Source organism: Cupressus sempervirens, chromosome 10 (assembly GCF_028749045.1).
Source record: "Cupressus sempervirens isolate cs-2001-9-10 chromosome 10, ASM2874904v1, whole genome shotgun sequence".
NCBI classification, from domain to species: Eukaryota; Viridiplantae; Streptophyta; class Pinopsida; order Cupressales; family Cupressaceae; genus Cupressus; species Cupressus sempervirens.
In genome coordinates, this window is record NC_143127.1 from 168,631,811 (window position 1) to 168,653,637 (window position 21,827).

Consider the following 21,827-nt stretch of genomic DNA (forward strand, 5'->3'; position numbering starts at 1 on the left):
ATGGATTCTCCAATGATAAGAAACTATAGCAATTAAAGGACTATGATTCATGGGATAAAGTTTCATGTATGTAAGTTGGAAGACCTTATGCTATCAGGATACCTATTGAACTAGGGAAGCATAACATGACTTGCTTCCAAGAGGTGATAACAGATTCAAAAGGAGTCTGACACTTCATCATAGAGAACCTTATACTAAGTGGTTAGAAAAGTTGGTACTAGACTGAGAGGGAGTTTTGACACTTTATTAGTAACCTTGACTAGAAGATCAAAAGGATATTGTTTCTTTGTGAAGAAGAATCTTCAAGTGGCAATCCCCTGTAATACATTCTTGTCTATGAGAGATTAGTTTGAAGTTAAAACCTTATTCTCTAATATATTTCATGGTGGATGTCATGACAACATCACATGACAATATCTATGGTGACTTCATGAGAACTTCTAATGTCATGTGTATAAGCTTGCCTCCTCTGTACATCATGAGGAAGTGACAACTTCCAAATGATTATCACTTGAACTTGCAGAAGTTATTGGAAGGTGACGACCTTACAATACCTTATATTATGATATACATTTTGAGTGAATGTTGAAATAGATCATGAAAGGCTTTATCTTGTAAAGCAACAACTAAGTGTTAGATGTCATTAAATTGACTGTCTATAAGTTGTTTGTATAGATATATGATAGGTACTTGGTGACTATCTTGCCTTGATATTTTGATAGGCCATTACCGCATTGAGTACTTGGTGAATATCATTTAATTGATGCTCAAATAGGCCATTACTTAGAGTACTTGGTGAATATAATTTGATTGATGTTTTGATAGGCCAATACTCATATTACCTAATATAATATCAAAACAGTATTTGGTGAATACCATGTGTTGATATTCTGATAAGCCAATACCCATATGATATTATATAATGGAAGTCTTTTGATCAAAGATTTCCTTGATGTGATTTCCTAATATTATGAATGGTGTAATATTTATCATATGTTTATCCTTCCAAGCTAAGAGGGAGTGTTAATGTTTTATAGCTTTAGTCGATAGACCTCTAAATAATTATATATGAGATATAATGTGTTTATTTTATATGTGTGTGAGTGTGTGTTGTTATATTAATTATATAATTAATGAAGAGACGTGCCTTGAAGGGACATGTCTCTTCATAGGCTTACTCTCAATATAAATGGAGACAGATTGTTGTATTTGAAAAATATAGATCACAAGCAATATTGTTTCATCTACAGCAATCCTTTAACAAATGGAAATAATATTAGTTTGAAGGAAGACAACGATATCTCCCACAAGACATATTCCACTGCTCGAACATAATCAACTCTCACAATGAGAAGGGGTCTATGATAACCTCTCGACCCTGTTTACGTGAGTGAATGGTATTAAGAAATTTGTATTAAGTTGGTGCAAAGTAATAATAGTTCCTTTATACACACACACATGTTTGTAAAGAATAAATTAAGTATTATGCAATATTTATTAATGATAAATTAATTATCAAACCAAAAAATAACATTTGGATGCATAGTTAAATTTGAAGTTATGTTCATTAAATGAATATAAAGAAATAATAGATCAAACTCCAATAATACCAGTATAGGCATTGTGCTCAATGACTAAGTGCCAGTATAGGGATTGAGATTGTCTCTATATAAATGGTTAAATTGGGATTTATAATACCTGATAGCGCCAGTGCAGGTGGTTAGTACAACCTTCATATAAATGGCTTATCGTGCCAATGCAAAAGGACAATATAACCCCCGTATAAATGGCTAGATAAGAACGATATAATGGCCAAAATATTCCGATGAGTCAACATACATGATAAGACTTTGGATAGAGAATATCTCTTCAAAGACCTTAAGGGGATGCACTCTAGAGAAAAGGTGAAATAACCGAGGATGGCTTTAGAATTGATATTATATCATACAAAATCTTGGAAATCCTCAAGAGGGTTAGGAATCTCAATCTGGAGACATCTTTAAGGTTTAGGGTTAGATTTGGGATAGACTATTATAATTAAACTTGTTATTGTAAGCTACCTACAGTAGCAGGGACATTACATAATTATACCATCTTAAAATGGATGCAACCATTATTTAATTAAAACCTTTTAGCTATTAAGAATATAACCTAGATAAACCTACAGGTATGATGGTACAGACCGTACCTGCTCTTAAAAATAAAAATAAAAATAAAATATATATATATATATATATATATATAATATACATATATATATATATATATATATATATATATATATATATATATATATATATCCCTAATGATTGGCACTTAGTATAAATATATATTGCTCCTAGAGGTGTCGGCGATTTATAGATAATGCCTTGTTTGGTTCTTGATTGAATTAGTTAGTCATAACTAATTATATTTGCTAGATCACCAACTTAGGAATAATAACTATTTTGTTAGTGCCAAGGGCTATGTCCCTTGAGGGGCATACCCTCTAGAAAGGGTATATATTTGGGTTGTGAATGCAGTTTAGAAGACACACAAAAACACAGCAGTCTACTCTTCTAAGTATTCTACTTCTTGCGAATTATAAATCAAAGATATTCTTATTCATTCAAGATCGAATATAGAGGATTGGACTTGCATTGAAGATAAGCGATAACTTATTCAAACAATCTGAATATTCATACAATTTAGAAGACCATTCTCAGCCATTCAAAACTGAACTACAAGTCTAATTCAAAGAATGAAGAATTTGCAGAACTTTACATGGTATCAAAGCCAGGTTATCAAATCTAGGGCTCTGCAAAATTTAGTTATCAGACTTCGTATATATTCAGTAGTTTTCTCCTATCTTCAATGGCATACACAATCAGACCCGAGGACAAGTTCGATGGAAAAGAACACTTTGAAGCCTGGAAATTCAGAATCTTGATGATTCTTGAAGAGAACAATGTTAAACAATTCGTTGATGAAGCATCCAAACAACCCCCAGTTGAACCTCACAAATCCATATGGAGCAATGGAATAGAAAAGCTATTCAAATCATCTTGGATGGAGTTAAAATGATATTGTACCTATGCTTACGAAACATCAAACTGCTTTTGATATGATGAATGCATTACGAAATGCATATGAAGTAAACAATGCAACTAGGGTTCTTGCATTAAAAAGGCAACTGAATCACATTCAGAGAAAGAAAGGAGAATCAATAAACTCTTATTTCCTAAGAGTTGTTGGCATCAGAGATGAACTATCAAGCATAGGAACCATCATTAATGACACAGAATTAACGCTTATGGCTATAGATGGATTGCCAGATTCATGGGAAACATTCACATAAGAAATAAGTGCCAGAGATCAGTTTCCGGACTTTAACAAACTCAGGAATGATTGTCTTCAAAAGGAATCCAGAAAACTAAAGATAGGAGGGAAACCAAAAGTAGAAGATGAAGAGCTTCACGTTCTTAATACAAACTCCTACAAAGGCAAGAAGAAGCATTTCAAGAAGAAAAAGGGAAATCAAACGAATGGAAAGCCCAAGGAAGATCTATCTAAAATAAAGTGTTTCAAATGTGAAAAATTTGGACACTATAGATCTAATTGTCCTGAAAATTCCAAACAACAAGCAAATTGTACAAATGTCATTAGAGAAGAAGATACTTATGATCCTGAGAATCGTGTTTTGTATTCCTCTCTATCAAATGAAATTTCAAACAAAGCATGCGTAATTGATAGTGATCTTCTAGACATATAACAGGATACAAAGAAACTCTAGATTCTTTATCAGAGAAAGTTAACGGTCAAGTTACCATTGGTGATAACTTTGCACACTCCGTTGAAGGAATTGGACGTTGTACTTTGAAACTAAAATCAGAAAATACTCTTCTTCTTAAAGGTGTACTCTATGTACTAGGGATTAAAAGAAACCTAATCTTAATTACAGCACTTGAAGATGATGGACACAATGTTACATTCGTGGATGGCAAAGTATTAACTTGGGCTAAGAACTCTTCCATCAAGAAAGCAAAATTAATTGGTCAAAGAAAGGGATATTTGTATAAATTGAATACAGAATCTAGTCAATCCATTCAAGCCCTAGTTCACGAAGCTGAAGATTCAAACGAAATATGGCACAAAAGATTAGGGCATCTAAATTTTAAAAATTTATCAACTATGGAAAAAATGGTTACTGGATTACCCAAATTAAATAAAGATCACCCTAGTATTTGCAAGGGGTGTGCTCTAGGTAAAAGCACCAGAAGTACCTTTCATGATAGTACTAGGAAAACAAATAATGTACTAGAATTAATTCATTCAGATTTATGTGGCCCTGTCTGTTCCTTCTCTTGGAGGATTCTAGTATTATATCTTGTTCATAGATGACTTCTCTAGGAAAACATGGATTTATTTCTTAAAATGCAAGGAATCAGAAGAAATCCTACAAAGATTTAAAGAATTCAAAGCATTAACTGAAAATTTTTCAAGACATAAAATTAAAACCCTTAGAATAGATAACGGAGGAGAATATACCTCGGACTTATTTAAAAGGTTTTGTAAAGAATCAGGGATCAAGAGGGAGTACATTGTTCTTTATAACCCAGAACAAAACAGGGTAGCAAAGAGAAAAAATAGTACAATTATAGAAGCTGCTAGGGCTATGAATTTTTACCAAAATCTAGAATACTATCTTTGGGCAGAAGCCTCTTGTACTGCTATATATATTCAAAACAGAAACCCTCACTCTTATCTTAAAGATAAAACCCTTGAAGAAGTATTTACTAAAGTAAAACCCAATATAAGTCATCTTAGAATTTTTGGATGTCCTGTATATATTCATGTTCCAAAAGAAAAGAGAATCAAGTTAGAACCCTCTGGGAAGAAAGGTCTCTTTGTAGGGTATAGTGAAACTTCTAAGGCATATAGAATTTTCATACCTAGTCAAAAAACTATTGAACTTAGCAAAGATGTAATCTTTGAGGAAGATCTTGCATTCAAAAGAGCCATAAGTTCTGATGAACCTTCTCCTTTATCGAATTCTGAAAGAAATAGTGAATCCGTATCCCAGAGGGAGAACTTAGAAGAGATTGAAGATGAAATTCAAAATATGAACCTTGAAGAAAATTCAAAGAAAAGACCACTTTGGGCTATAAAAACAGTTGATGCAGCTCAAGACTTTGCTGCACCTTCAGGAACAGTCAAAGAAAGTAAAAGACCTAAAAGATTCTCCGGTTATACAGCAAATATGAGTGATTTATCCAAAACAGAGCCAACCAATCCTTCTGATGCTATTAAACATTCAGCCTGGAAAGAAGCTATGACAAAGGAATATCAATCAATTATGAAAAATGATGTTTGGGAAATTGTTCCAAGACCCAAAGGAAAATCTGTTGTTTCTTCCAAGTGGATATTTCAAATAAAGCATGCTGTTGATGGTAGTATTGAGAAATACCAAATTTGTAGCTAGAGGATTTTTTCAGAAAGAAGGGATTGATTATGAAAAAAACCTTTGCTCCTGTTGCCAGATATACCTTCGTACGAGCAATCTTAGCAATTGTCACATCAAAGGGATGGAAGGTACATCAGATGGATGTAAAACTAGCATTCCTAAATGGAAAGATTTCAAAAGAAGTCTATATGGAGCAATCGGAAGGATTTGAAACCCATAATCCTAACACATTTGTTTGCAGACTCAGGAAAGCACTCTATGGGCTTAAACAGGCTCCCAAGGCCTGGTATGAAAGGATTGATAAATATCTAACCGGCTTAGGATTCTCCAAGAATGAAGCCGATCCAAACTTGTATTATAAAAGAGATCAAGATGATATGCTAATTCTGATATTGTATGTTGATGATTTATTATCACAAATTCACAGGTGATGATCATATTATAGATCAATGCAAGAAAGATCTAACTAGAGAATTCGAGATAAAAGACTTGGGGCTTCTCCATTACTTCCTAGGATTAGAAGTACGACAGAATTCTGACAGTATCATATTTAATCAAGGAAAGTACACATCAGATATCTTGAAGAGATTTGGAATGTGGAATTGCAAGTCTATGTCTTCTCCAATCGAGACTAATTTACATAAACTTAAAGAAGCAACTGCAGAATCACCTCCCATAGATTCTACTCTCTACAGACAGATGACTGAGTCCCTTAGTAAACACAAGACCTTATATTTGCTATGTTGTTAATGCCTTAAGTCAGTTTATGTGTGAACCCAAGGAGATTCACTTAGTTGCTATTAAACACATTATGAGATACTTACAAGGCACTCTTAATTATGGACTCAAATATGAAGAAGTTGCTTTAGATTTGCATGGATTCACTAATTCAAATTGGGGTGGAAGTGTTAACGACAGGAAAAGCACTTGAAGATGTTGTTTCAGTTTAGGATCAGCTATGATATCATGGATATGCAAAAAGCAGTCTTCAGTAGCTCAAAGCTCCACAGAAGCCGAATACATTGCAACAGCGATGGCCTCCCGAGAAGCAATATGGCTGAGGAAGTTACTTGTGGGATAATTTGGACAAGCCATGAATCCTATGATTATTCATTGTGATAATCAGAGTTCCATCAAGCTCTCAGTAAATCCAATTTTCCATGACAAATCCAAGCATATTGAAATTCCTTACCATTATGTAAGAGATATGGGAGATAGGAATTTTGTAAAATTGGAATACATTTGCACTGCAGATCAGACAACAGACACACTCACCAAACCTCTATCTAGAGTAAAGATAGCACATTTCAGGAGGAGACTTGGTATGGTTGAGTTGTAATCCATTTGTACTTTTTTGACTATTAATAAAATTATTTTATTTTTTGTCAGGCTATTGACTGTTATGGGCTCCACCATGTGTAATCATTATTTAAAGAGGTGACGATCTCTGAAATAATGAATACTTGTGTAAAAGGCATTATGAGAGATGACGATCTCTTAGATAATGTACTAAACAGTACATTTTACTGTAAGATCCAGATGAGTTTTAGATCATATTCTGATGTTGACATTTCTATGTTCATGGGTCACAAATTGGATAAAGGAAGAATCTTAGTATTCTTCGAGTTTATCCTGTATTCTGGTAGATCTTAAACTTAGGATCTCGTTGTGATATAGAAATACCAGTTTCTATGAGTCACAACATGTGTCTTATCACTAGTAGCAGTGATTTGTCATATTACAGGTTTAGTAATATGACTTTGTATCATGTGTTCTATGATACCACATACTAAGAAGAGACTGATAGATATAGAGTATTAATTATTGCTTAAACATCTGTATTGGTGTTGCTAGATATGATATCTCTCTGTAGTATTATCAGATTAAGAGGGAGTGTTAAGAATATAACCTAGATAAACCTACAGGTCTGATGGTACAGACCGTACCTGCTCTTATATATATATATATATATATATATATATATATATATATATATATATATATATATATATATATATATATATATATATATATATATCCCTAATGATTGGCATTTAGTATATATATATATTGCTCCTAGAGGTGCCGGCGATTTATAGATAATGCCTTGTTTGGTTCTTGATTAAATTAGTTAGTCATAACTAGTTATATTTGCTAGATCGCCGACTTAGGAATAATAACTATTTTGTTAGTGCCAAGGGTTATGTCCCTTGAGGGACATACCCTCTACAAAGGATATATATTTGGGTTGTGAATGCAGTTTAGAAGACACACAAAAACACAGCAGTCTGCTCTTCTAAGTATTCTACTTCCTGCGAATTATAAATCAGAGATATTCTTATTCATTCAAGATCGAATATAGAGGATTGGACCTGCATTGAAGATAAGTGATAACTTATTCAAACGATTTGAATATTCATACAATTTAGAAGACCATTCTCAGCCATTCAAAACTGAACTACAAGTCTGATTCAAAGAACAAAGAATTTGCAGAACTTTACATTAGCTCCCACCCTTCACTGATTTTATGGTCCATGGTGTTGAAGTTTGTAGCTGCGATAGAGATCTTTATCTCTCAAAATCTAAACGTTATTACCGTTATTGTCATCTTCAGCTGAAAAGGACAATTAGATTTAATTTGTAATATTAAATGTAAATGACATGTGTCATTCACATGCATTGAGACACCTATATGAAGTTATGAAGTTATGCGAGGCACCTGCATTGATCATGAGCTTATGAAGTTATGTAAGGCACCTGTATCCAAGAGACAAAAAGGGGTGTCCTGTGGGATTGCTAGAAAGTGATGCTATGATAGAAGGCTGCCCCTAGGTACCTTCCTTCTTCCTCCCTCTAGGTGGTCGATCCTCGTTCTCCTCCTCATCACTGCCATCAATATCGCTGCCCTCCTGCTGCTCATCCTCCTCTGAGAGCACCTCTACATGATGCATCTTGCCTTTACCAAGGCATCTATGATCCGGTGTCCATGGCTCTCTGTAAGTAAAGCATAGCTTCTTCCTCCTGAGTTCATTTTGTGTCTCAAAGTCCATCCTAAGAGGTGTAGCCTTATGCTAGTTTTTGTTCTTTTGGAAAGATGTGGTCCCCTTATACATCTTCTTAGGAGGTTGTAATATCAAAGAGGGCGACTCTAGATCGTGCGCGATCTTAATAGCATCATCCAAATTGTTTGGTTTAAGTACCTTAACCAAACCTCTATATGTATCCTGTAAACCCTCGGTGGACAACATTACCTTACATTTTTCTATCATGTCAGGAACCATCACCGAGATCCATTGAAACTCGTCAATGAAATCATCTAGAGATCCGCCATGTCAAAGCTGTGCCAAATCCCTGTAATAGACCTCTATATCCTTCCTGTCAAAGCGAGTAATCAGCATAGAGCTAAAAGTCTCATATGATGTAATGAGATCATGATCCTAGGTAAACAACCCACAGTGCCACCAATCATAAGCCACTCCCTCTAAGTGCATCATAGAAAATCTGATGGCTTCCATCTCTGACATAGGTTTAAGTGTTAGGTACGTGTCTAGCTTGTGAATCCAAGCTCTTGCAAATGTCTTACTACAGCCATCAAAAGTAGGGAGAGATAATTTGTTCATAGCATGCTTTAAGTCTTTGTTTGGTGCTCTAGGCCTCCTATCCTGCTACTGTCTATTTGACTTCCTTTTCTGATTTAGATATTGGACAAAGGACATATTTTGTTTAATAGGATCGAGAAACAAATCTTATTCATCATACATTGCCATAACATTGTCCGGTAATAAATTTTGGTGTTGCCTCTTCCTTTCCATTAAAAACTGGCATTAAAGGTCTGTCAGTGTTTCGTGTGGGAGCCCTAACAGCTCAGGGTGATCCAGCTACACTACTACCACCACTATGATGGCTCGGAGCTCTCCTGTTAACAGGGGCTAATTGTTGTATATTGACTGCAAATTGTTGAAGAGCATCATCTATGTTATTCTGCACATCTCTAATAGCCCACAATGTTTCCCTCACTTTCTTGTCTAGTTCAGTTTCATCATGTGCCATTTGAATGTTGTTTACCTGTTCTGCCTGTTCAAACTAATCAACCTGTTTAGTCTGTTCAGCTTGTTCACCTGTTCCAAAAATCAATTCCTCATCCACTGAATAACTATCCTCAATATCAATTTGTTCGAAAGAACCTGCTTGTTCCGGTTGGAGGTGACTAAATTTATAAAGTTTTTTCCTCATACCCCTCTGTCATTTTATTTCCTATTTGATCCACAATATGGCCGGACTTGTATCTCTGATACCATTGTAATAATCCTTGCCTAATCTGAACAAAAAATTTAAACTTATGCTAAGAGAATTTCGTCGAACAATTGGTGTACGATCTCTGTATTAATTATGAAACCAACGAAATAACCCACTCTAATAATGCATACCAAAAGACTAAGAAGATTTGAATAATACTGAACTAAATTATAATAGCAAAGTTTGGAACAATGATATCAAATAAAGGTCGGGTATGAAAACCTATCTGACGTATGACAAGAATAATGGAATGAGTTCAATTTCATTACTTGCAGCAGTTGATTACAGTCCTATAAACATAAAGCAAAAATCATGAACCTAGAATTAACCATTGAAGGTAAACTGTCCACATGATCTGATATGAGATAACTGCCGCAGTCTACACCACCAATGTTAGTTGACAACCCGTGACCCTCCTTCCTTGGCGTGTAAAATAAGATACTGCTGCCGTGTACTGCCAAGACCCCGTGACTCTTGGTACGATTGGTGGAACTACAGCAACTTCGTTAATCTTCAGCCCCCGGACTACACCCCTTTTACCAACGATCTTCACTAGTGAAGGATGAGGTATGTCATGTATGAGTTGAGAATATATCTGACGGCCCAGACTGTGGCTTGAAATTCCGTCGACCTTCTTACTTTGCTGTAGAATACCCTCTGACTGCTGTGAGTTGAGACACGTCCATTGCCCACCAAGTTTTATCCTGGCCGCTAGCTTAATTCCTTAGCTGGCAATAGTTACTGTATAAAGGTAAGGAGACAAATCGATATATCTAGTTTCTATTTCAATGTATATTCCAACAAAGAACTTACTTCCAATTCCTGAAACTGATGTCCCTTTTCCTCCTGTCGGTTTCTGCTTAAAACGGAATGTTAAATCCAAATGAGGGGTTGGGGTGACATCCAACTTCCTCATACAACTCGAGGGGTTTCGTCATCAGGGTTACCAGTCACATTAAAGCAACCGCTTGTAGCAATTTGCTAATATTTATCATATATTTATTATCCTAATCCCAATGTAAAACCTTTTCTTTATCACCTCGGAGTGTGGGAAGAACAAATCTCTTAGCAATGTGGGATAAAGATTGTTTCATCTTCTAGTCACTTAAGCCATTTTGTCCTGAAGTGACTTTAATTAATAAAGTACTTTATACTTCACTTAATAAAATAAAGTGACTTTAACCTTAGGATTTCTCATTTAAAATCTCTTCAACTGAAACCAAACACCTGTGATTGGCTGGCATCCTAAATTACATGTCGTTAGCCTATCTGGATGGGAAGATAGACCAGCTAGGCGCCATTAATGCTAGCGCAGAGAAGGGGACATTACAACAAACAATGGAGTCAATTAATTTATAGTGATTATCAAAGCAATGAGAATTGTACCCCTGCTAAGACAATGCCTCAGCTTCAATGATTCTTATGCATATTGTTAATAAGTTCTCTATGTGAGAGAAGTTCGGTGTACAATGAGTTTCTCTCTGTGAGGGAGAAGCTAAAGGTGCAATCCCTCGTTAACGAGTCTTCTCTATAAGGAAGAAGTTCAAGGTGCAATCACTTGTTGATGCATCTTCTCTACAAGAGAAGTTTGAGATGAAAGCCCTTGTACCACCATCTAGTGGTAGCCATGGTGGATGTCATGTGAGAGATTTCATGACTTAGCTCTAGTGTTAATATACCCTCTAGGAGTAGCCACGATGAACATCATGTTGTGATGATGATATCCTGTTGAGAGAATTCGTGATAAAGTTGTTAGGAACCTGTGTGTTCCTTTTGTTTATTTTGTTAGAGTAGTGTTGTTGGACGCATATGCTTTGTAAGTCGTCCCGTGAGTATATTTTATTATCCCACATGCATAGGTAGTATTACTTTTCTAGATCGTACCCAGTATATAAGAATAGGTTGAGGCCCTTGATGAGCACGGACGAATTTATTGTATTGAGCTTGCTCAAAGGAGGTTACCCCCTCGAAGTGGCCTGCGATCAGTAGATTCATTCTGAGTTCTGCTATCACTTTGTATTCTGTTATTTCGGGCATTCTCACGATATTGCTATAAGGAGGTTCTTCACATCTGGTATCAGAGCACTCTCTTGGGCTCGCTGGGTGGAAATTACATCAAATTTTTTTCTGTCGTGGCCTTCAGGTTCCTCTCACTTCTAATATCTCTTGTTATTGCAATACCTCTTTTCAGTTGTTCTGTCTGTGAGTAAATTTTTCTACGTCGACTGTTCAACAAATAAATTTATATAAAAAAATAAAAAATTTTTAAAAAAAAAAAAAAAGAGTAAAAATTTTTCTGTTTTTTAGTCGTAGCTTCCTTGTTTGCTTTCTGTTTCTGCTCATACTTCCGCAGAACGTCTGCAATATCATTTCGCATACTTCCTTCCTTGGCGACCCAACCCCAAATTTTACATATCAAAGCCCTAAATCCCTCATTTATCTAATTTTAGGGTTTGCCCTATCTTTGCTGGGTTCTGAGGAAGCACTAGCCGACCCTTGTATCGAAGAGAAGCACCATCCCAAGAGTAATGTGGTATAGCAGAAGGATTATTGGCTAGCTGGTGAATGATTTGAGATAAAGAAGAGTCACTGTCATAGCCCTGCTGAACAGACGCTAACCAATTGGGAATGGGCATAGAAATAGCGGAAAGGGAAGCTTGATTACATGGCCGCCACTTCTGTACAGCATGCAAAATAGCCATCATTTCTTTTTCATAAGTAGAGAGGGCTAGATTCTTACCAGAGAGGGCTTTGCTAGTGAACGCAATAGGATGGTCATCTTGCAGGAGAACAGCACCCAATCCATTGCCGCAAGCATCACTCTCAATAGTGAAGGGTTTGGAAAAATCTGGCATCGCGAGAACAGGTGTACTGCACATAGCCTGTTTCAATTGTTCAAATGCAGTCTCAGCAACAGGGGTCCAGGAGAAGGCATCCTTTTTTAACAGAGCTGTCAATGGTGCTGCAATTTTCCCGTAATCTTTGACAAACTTGCGGTAGTAGCCAGTCAACCCCAAAAAACCCCGAAGGCTCTTGAGAGTTTTAGGATGCGGCCAAGTTTTCATGGCATCTATTTTTGTAGGATCCACCCGCACTCCATGGTGTGCAACAATATGCCCGAGATACTCCACTTCCTCCTGGCCAAACACACATTTAGATAGTTTTGCACAGAGTTGATGATCAGAGAGAAGTTGCAAGACAAGCTCCAGATGATGGAGATGCTCAGCCCAAGTTTTGCTATATATGAGGATATCATCAAAGAAGACCAGAATGAATTTCCGGAGGTATGGTCGAAATATGTTATTCATCACTGCCTGAAATGTTGAAGGAGCATTCGTGAGGCCAAAGGGCATGACTAAAAATTCATAGTGACCATCATGTGTGCGAAAGGCAGTTTTAGGTATATCCTCCTCATTAACCCGAATTTGATGATACCCAGAACGAAGATCTAACTTGGAGAAAAAATGAGCCCCATGAAGTTCATCAAGAAGTTCATCAACAACTGGAATGGGAAACTTGTCCTTTATAGTGAGATGATTAAGTGCTCGGAAATCAATGCAGAGTCGCCATGACCCATCTTTTTTGCGAACAAGCAGAACTGGAGAAGAAAAGGAACTGGTACTAGGGCGAATAATACCTTGCTTCAGTAAGTCACGGACAAGTATCTCGATTTCGGTCTTCTGATGAAATGGGTAGCGGTAGGGCCTGATGTTGGGCGGAACACTGCCAGGAAGGAGCTGAATACGGTGGTCCTCTGGACGAGAAGGAGGTAATCCCACAGGTTCAGCAAATATACCAGAATACTTGTCCAAAATGTGTTGGAGATCGGCAGGAGTGCTAGAGACTGCTGATGGCTGCATCTGAATGGAATGGAGCTGAGCGATGACACCATGTGAATTCTTCTTAAGAAGTTTTTCCATACGGTGTGAACTGATGATGCTGAGAGACCCTGGGTGTAAGCCTTTCAAAGTGTGTTGGTGCCCCTCGGCTGAAAACTGCATCCAAAGTTCAGCAAAATCCCAGAGAATGGGGCCAAGAGTGCGTAACCATTGGGCACCCAAAACCACATCACAGCCACCTAAGGGTAAGGCAAACATGTCAGAGCGCATGTTATAATCTCCAATAGAGAGACGCACATTGCGACATTTCCCTTTACAAGGTAAAGTGCCCCCATTGGCAATCATAACTTCAAAGCTAGAGCAGGGATGGATAAAGCAATCAGCCTGTTTGGCTATTCGTGGATCAATGAAGTTATGAGTGCTACCAGAATCAATGAGTATAGTAAGAGGGATCTTCTTGAAGAAACCCTGGACCCGCATGGTTTGTGGAGTAGTGACTCCTGCCAAAGCATGGACAGATATCTCTGGTGGAGCTTCTGGTGAAGGAGGTGCAGGCTGGTGAGGCTCAACCTCATCATCCACTGTTTCCTGAGCATCTACATATTCTTCCAGTTCCGGTGGAGAATCCACATCCAAGAGATAGAGCTTTTGCTGAACACATCTATGGCCCCGAGACCATTTCTCATCACAATTATAACAAAGCCCTTTGTCTCGCCTGACTCGCATCTCTGTTTCAGACAAGTGCTTGATCGGAGTAGTTCTGGGAGCTGGTATGACTGAAGGGTTGTGAGAACCTGTATTTCTGAATGGAACAAAATTAGATCTGGAGCGTTGTAGAGCACTAATCTTGTCTTCCGCTAACTTAGCCAACCCAAGGGCTTCCATCATTGTAGTAGGTCGAAACATTTTGACTTCTGAGCGAAGTGCATCCTTCAGACCACTGACAAAACAACTACGGAAGAATTCATCAGACAAGCCCTCTGTGTAATTAGCTAATTTTTCAAACTCTGTCTGGTATTCTCTTACAGTGCCTGTTTGACGCAGTTTAGTTAGTGCTCCTGTGAAATCATCAAAGGAACTAGGGCCAAAGCGCTCCAAAATGAGGGTGCACAATTCTCTCCACGTTGGGCCTACATTAGCCTTGATGTACCAACGGAACCATTGAAGAGCTTCATGTTCCAAATGAAAAGATGCAAGGGAGACTTTGTGGTTATCCAAAGTATTATGCAAGCTGAAATACTGCTCTGCCCTATAGATCCATCCAGTCGGATCAGAACCATCGAAGCGTGGAAAATCAAGCTTTGGTCCACGGAAATTGCCAGAAGAGGACCCAGTATCTCCTGAATGGTTTCGGCTCATGGCTGACTGCTGAAAGTTAAGACCCAGAATTTTGTCATCCAGATCTTGAAGTTTGGTTTTGAGGGATGCAAGTTCCTCTTCCATGATTTTTGCTCCTGTACGCGTAACAACCATAAAACAAGGTTTTTTTTTTTTTTTTTTTTTTTTTTTTGGAATGGGTAGAAGATGAGAAACAAAAACTTTTTTAGTTACGGCAAACTTGGATTTGGGTAAAACTCATATAGGAAATGGGTGTTCGACGGGTGGTGGGAGACTATCTGGGGACAAGGGAAAAAGAAAAATGAGGGTTTCAAGGGTAGGGAGGCGAAATAAGGCGAACAGTCCAAGAGGGATAAGGGAGCAAAATGAGGAATTGAATCTTGTGGCTCAGTTTGGTGGCGATTGGATGAGAGGTGAAAAAGATAGGGCAAACCCTAAAATTAGATAAATGAGGGATTTAGGGCTTTGATATGCAAAATTTGGGGTTGGGTCGCCAAGGAAGGAAGTATGCGAAATGATATTGCAGACGTTCTGCGGAAGTATGAGCAGAAACAGAAAGCAAACAAGGAAGCTACGACTAAAAAACAGAAAAATTTACGACTAAAAAACAGTCGACGTAGAAAAATTTACTCACAGACAGAACAACTGAAAAGAGGTATTGCAATAACAAGAGATATTAGAAGTGAGAGGAACCTGAAGGCCACGACAGAAAAAAATTTGATGTAATTTCCACCCAGCGAGCCCAAGAGAGTGCTCTGATACCAGATGTGAAGAACCTCCTTATAGCAATATCGTGAGAATGCCCGAAATAACAGAATACAAAGTGATAGCAGAACTCAGAATGAATCTACTGATCGCAGGCCACTTCGAGGGGGTAACCTCCTTTGAGCAAGCTCAACCTTAAGCTTTGAGGACAAAGCTTTTTTCTAAGGGAGAGGGGATGTTAGGAACCTGTGTGTTCCTTTTGTTTATTTTGTCAGAGTAGTGTTGTTGGACGCATATGCTTTGTAAGTCGTCCCGTGAGTATATTTTATTATCCCACATGCATAGGTAGTATTACTTTTCTAGATCGTACCCAGTATATAAGAATAGGTTGAGGCCCTTGATGAGCACGGACGAATTTATTGTATTGAGCTTGCTCAAAGGAGGTTACCCCCTCGAAGTGGCCTGCGATCAGTAGATTCATTCTGAGTTCTGCTATCACTTTGTATTCTGTTATTTCGGGCATTCTCACGATATTGCTATAAGGAGGTTCTTCACAAAAGTTTTGTTGTTGACACATATGGGTGTACCCATTGTGTTTTTCATGCTGAGAAATTCCATGACATGAAATTTGCAAAACAAAATCTCCTTTGCTAAGGGGCAGTCTTAATGTTATTTATAGCTGCAGGAGATATCATGCATACCTGCAGTGACTCCGTAGTAGTCTCTATACTTGTCTTCATGTGTATGTGTGTGGAGCCTGGTTGTCTCATCACTGCTAACGCATATGCTTTGGTGTCCATCTAATATTTGTGGTGGACTTCATATTAGCTGTTTCTGTTGTACAGAAAGTGAATCAACCTTATTCAGTGATTGTCTCATCCAGCAAAGAGAATTCACTGACTTTATTCATCGTGGTTGGGTGTATCTTTATATATATATATATATATATATATATATATAAAATGATGTGTACATCTTTGTTTGCATATGGTGACATGGCACCAAAAATTAGATGACTGGGCATCATGGATTCTATTTATGTCGATTCTCATTAGTTCATGGTCATAAACTATGTTGTTAATTACGTTCAAATTGCCGCCAAGGAAATGAAGAGTGTCATCAATGCTTGTAACAGCTGACCTTTAGCATGCCATAGGGAAGATCATTTTGGTTCAAATAGCATATATTACGTATGAGCCATATAGATGGAAGAAGAGATGCTTGATAAAAAAAATTGTGTGCTTCAGATTTTGTGCAGACGTTATGATATATTGTCTCGCAGATTGTTTTGTATATCGGTTACATATTTTTAACTGTATGGATCTGAAGAGAGAGTGTGTTTTTGTCACCTACTCCATCTGTATTTGATTGAGTTAATTTTTTGCAAGTCATCTTCTGTATTAGATGTCTCTGGGAGTTTAACGCGGTTATTACTTATTTTGTTGATTGATTGTTGAAGACATTGATCTCAAGCAAGAGATTATTGTATTGATTTAAGATCTCGATAAAGAAAAACCCTTTTGGTGTGGCTGGGTTTTTCCCTCGAGGAGGCTTTTCCCAGTGTAAATCTCTGCCTCAGGAGTTTATGTGCTTTGATTTACCTGATATTTGTTTATACTGTTCTAGTTCTCAAAACTTTAACAATTAGCATAGATTTGATTTAAGGTGACAGTCTGCAATTTATGATGCATAACCAGTCCAATATAAATATAATACTGTCATAATATAATACATGACCCATTTGTGTTAATATAACACAGGTTGTGTGCCAAAGGCACTACCCCTAGACCTTATGAAGGACACTAGCCTCGAACCCCTAAAAAACGTGCTGCGCTCAACCTCGTTGGGGAACATCATCCCCAAGCCTCCACCCTAGTTTTTAAAGGCAAAACATAATCATTTTGGTTTAAGCCAGATGAGAAACAATATATTTTATTTGACTTTATCCCAATTAAAGCCTATGTACTTACATTTATACAATTGCTTTGCTAAACCAATCCTATCCTGAGTAATGCTCCTATGGCTGTAGCAACACTCACAAACTTGTCGAAGATACAAGTGTAGGACTCCACGTAGAGCTAGTGATGCTAGGCAGAGTGATGCAAGCTCCTAATAGTTCATGACTGTGTCATGTGACTTTTACTTTTGATACCATGGATATCATAATACATGAGCTTTCTACTCTTAAAAGAAATAAGAATATTTATATATTCCAGAATGTCGTTTCCTTTAACTCAGATTGGCTTTGCTAAACATTTTAATTTAGTGTAAAATTAACCTCTAATTGAAAAGTTAATTATGCCTTTAAATTTAATCTATCGAAGGATGCATTATAAAATCTTAAATCGATGAAAAATTACATATTTTATGGGTTTTTTAATTTGCATGTATACATTTACACAAAGTTGTATCTGTACCCAAGGAGAAAAAATGTCAAAACGGTGAACACAAGTCCCAAACACATAACAGTTCCTATGCCAAAACCAGCAACTTGAGGATTTATTACATCCAATTTCTATAGAATAAATAGAGACTATTTTGCACAATAGATTGGAAGGCTGAAAGTCTAAAATGTTGATCACATGTATGCATACTTCTGTGACATCATATTAATGTAACAGATTATTTAAATGCCGTGCTTGCATAATTAGACCTTGCACATCAAACATTTGTAATGTTTAGATGACATAAACATAAAACAGCATAAAATTGAAACAGGCGACAGTTATTCCTTACCTCACCAGCACTATCAAGTTCATCTTCAGTTGCACCAGCCCACAAAGGATGAGCTTTGAAAGCTGCTTCCATACTAGTAAGGAATTCTTGTACATTCCTACTGTCTTTTTCAGGATCAGGAGCACTGCTTGAAAATGATACAATAAAACTGCCATCCAAAGCAGTTGACATCATGATATTTACAGTGACTTATAGGATGAAACAAAATCCTGATTATCATAACTGAAAATGTACTATGGATTTACAACAATAATACACATCTAAGTTTAAAATTTTAATGAATACAAAAGAATCATGCAAGATTAGAATAAGTGATATAAAGAAATAGAGCATGCAAATGCTTTCCTAAATTCCATGTCCAAAACAGGGAGAAAATAGAAGAGATAACACATAAGATAAATAACCATGCTCCCCCAAGTTCCCTTCTGGTAGTAATGATAAAACATTGGAAACGTCAAAATGTGATGCCCACAAGTATGGCCAAAAATTCTAGGTGATACTTGTCTAGGAAAATAGCATGGGATGAGGAGCAGCTCAAGGATGAAGGAGCAAGGGGTGGGGACATGTCCTATTGAATATAGAAAAATAATCACAGTAGCAACCTGAGAGTCTTGCCAGAAGGTTGGAAGCAGAATATATTTTGCATAGAATCTTGTTCAGAGAAAATGTGTTTATAACAATTTTTAATTTAAATATACTAAATATTCCTAGGCATGCATATGATTTAGAGACATGGCAATATTTACATAAACAAGAGAATCAAACAAGAACTATTTTAGATCTTCTTAAGTTTCTTGATTCATTGATCATCCATGACTTAAATGTCAATTGCCTTTCATATGATAATTTAGAACCTTGAGTTTTTCTTAATCATGCTCATTAAAATAACAAAAATTTGTTTAACCAAGGGAAATCTCAACAAGCATGGTTGTTTTTTTCTTATTAACCTAAACATTGCAACAGTGTTTTAACTTTTAACAGTATAATGATTGAAAAACCAAACCTTAATTGAATGCTCTAAAACAGGAGAGATATAGTAGCTCTTCCTCTGCCAGAGATAGGTTGACTGCACTTGCTTTCTGTGGCAAGATTAAATTCTAATTCAATACCCATGATCAAAGAGGTAAAATATCCAGATTTCCAGTGTATATAAAAACTCAATTCACTATTGAACTTGTATTTTCTTCATGTCTTGAGGCCTATGCAGCTAAATGCCTCACTTTTGGATCCATGGATCGCTCCTGTTTAACCATTTTTTAGGGACAGTGATATGTACACAATTAGAAGAACCTGCTAAGGAAGTGGCCAGATTTCAAACAATATATATGAATGTAATGCCAGCTATATGTCAAGATCTGTTATTTTCTGACGAACCTGCTAAGGAAGTGGCCAGATTTCAAACAATATATATGAATGTAAGGCGAGCTATATGTCAAGATCTGTTCTTTTCTGACTACTTTGAGCTTCAAATAAGTGTGGAATGGAGAAGTAGATATAGGAAGCAGTCCTGCAAGGATAATTTTGAATTAGAACAGGATCCAAAAAAGTACAAATTTGAAGCCATCAAAATCTTGAAGAGTAGTTAGGGCCACCTGATCAAATATAATCTGTATTTGATTTTTATGATTGTTTGAGATATTTTGATCAGCTAAATCCAAGGGAAAGGGAGCTTCATGACAACATACAAGTAAGAATAGAGGAGAACGATTCAATTGCAGCAGAGTGGAACCTGAAATAGAAAAGGATGCAGAAGCTCAAGAAAAGGTCGACAAAGATGTTATGATAGAGAGGCAGATAGAAGTATCAAAAGTTTAAGCTTCCAAATAGAAGGACTCCTCAATAACAAAAGATAATGTCCAGGGATCATCAAACGAAACTTTAGATATGGACATTATTGCTTTTTGTAATGATGGAACCTAGGATATGAGAATGATTGGTCCATGCATTATAGTGCAAAATATTAGTTGTGATGTTATGATGGGTTTGTTTCAGATTAAGAGCCAAGAAGAAGAATTGAAGGTGGATTTAGAAGGTTCCATTATTAAGCACTCCAATTACAAGGAGGTGAGCAAAGAAACATCCACTCCCAGTGATTCTGGGATTTATAGGATTAGAAAGAGTTTAGAAGAGAGATGTTTATCTCAGATTAGTGCAACAAAGTGGTAGAGTAGTGACTAAGGTTGCTATGGAATCCTGGCAATCAGTTTTGGCATACAATTACTGATTGCTTGAGGACAAGCAACCTCTTGGATGGAAGGATTGTACTGTCCCTGATTTCTCTTAGGGCTGGCCCCTAATGATTAAATAATCAATGAAATAAATTTATAATAAATGTTGATAACTTAATCATTAATAAATGCTACATCTCTTGGGCCAACCTGACCCAATCACCCTTACGCGGTTTTATCCATTTGGGGCCAACTTAATGATAACCTTAAAGCAAAAAATATTATTAATTTCATAAGGTTGCCTCTATAGGCCGACCTATACCTTTTATTTACTTTTACTTGATTTTCTTTATGAGACCGACATAAGTTTTTAAGGCACTTCTTATTTTAGCAGACTTGGAGGATATGTATAGAGGTGGTGTGGGCTCTGTCAGGAATGGCAGTATCTCATTTATCAATGCATTAAATGAATGCTGGTTTTCTAAAGCAATACCCTTAGAAGATTCTAGTTGGGTGGGATGACACCTCTACCCACTACCTTTCCTTTTACACTCGGCTTTCGGCCTCTCCTGAGCTGTTATCACAGGTCTGATCACACTAAGGAGGTGGAGAAGAGCAAAGGTAGAAGCAGTTGCCAAATGTTGTGCCTGATTTTATATTCGCTCAAGCTTCAGACTGTAGCAATTATCCAGCAGATACAAAACACTTCCTTTGTTGTTTCTTTGAACATTAAGATTGAATCAGAATTCTATAATGAATGTATCAGATTAATAAGATAATTATTACAGTGCCAATCACTTATAATGCTGGAGAATAATAACTAAGTATAAAGGCATATGTTTAAATGAGGGAATATAGTTTACCCTTTTACTATCTATGTCTGAGTTTTGTGCTGCTATTTGGATATCTCAAGTATGAATAAACTCTGAAAAGTATATGATAAGGTTATTTCTGTTGAAGCTGGAAAAGATTTGTTAAGGATATTTCAAACTGCATGGCCTTCTAGCCAAAAAAAATGTAAAAATGTGTTTAACCAGCATTTTACCCGCATTGATATTTTTATCCATGTTTTCCTATGTACATAAAAACTTGCAAGTTAAACTTGTAGCAATTTGCAGAGCAAAAAAAAAGGCAGAGTATTTAACAACTTGAGGAGTACTTGCAAAGTTTGAAAATTATGTTCACACCACATATGCAAATTGTAAAAATCTTCCCACCAACACCCAAGAGGCCCTGTCTTCTACAAATTTTGTAAGCATAAAGGGTCTAAACAAGGTTAACTCGAATTTTGCCAACCTGCAA

The 21,827-nt window shown here is 36.7% G+C and overlaps 1 protein-coding gene across 4 annotated transcripts in view; it reads right to left on the bottom strand.

Annotated features, from left to right (window-relative positions):
• Window positions 1-21,827, bottom strand: part of LOC149533142 (vacuolar protein sorting-associated protein 9A-like) — a 125,835-nt gene that overhangs the window by 94,881 nt on the left and 9,127 nt on the right. For all 4 annotated transcript variants that reach the window (XR_016358037.1, XR_016358036.1, XM_089807345.1 and 1 more), the window contains exon 2: window positions 18,358-18,505. Coding sequence is in view for 2 of the 4 variants with exons in the window: in XM_089807345.1 (XP_089663471.1) it covers window positions 18,358-18,505 (148 nt within the window). In the remaining 2 variants the exon portion in view is untranslated. The remainder of the gene's footprint in view (window positions 1-18,357; window positions 18,506-21,827) is intronic.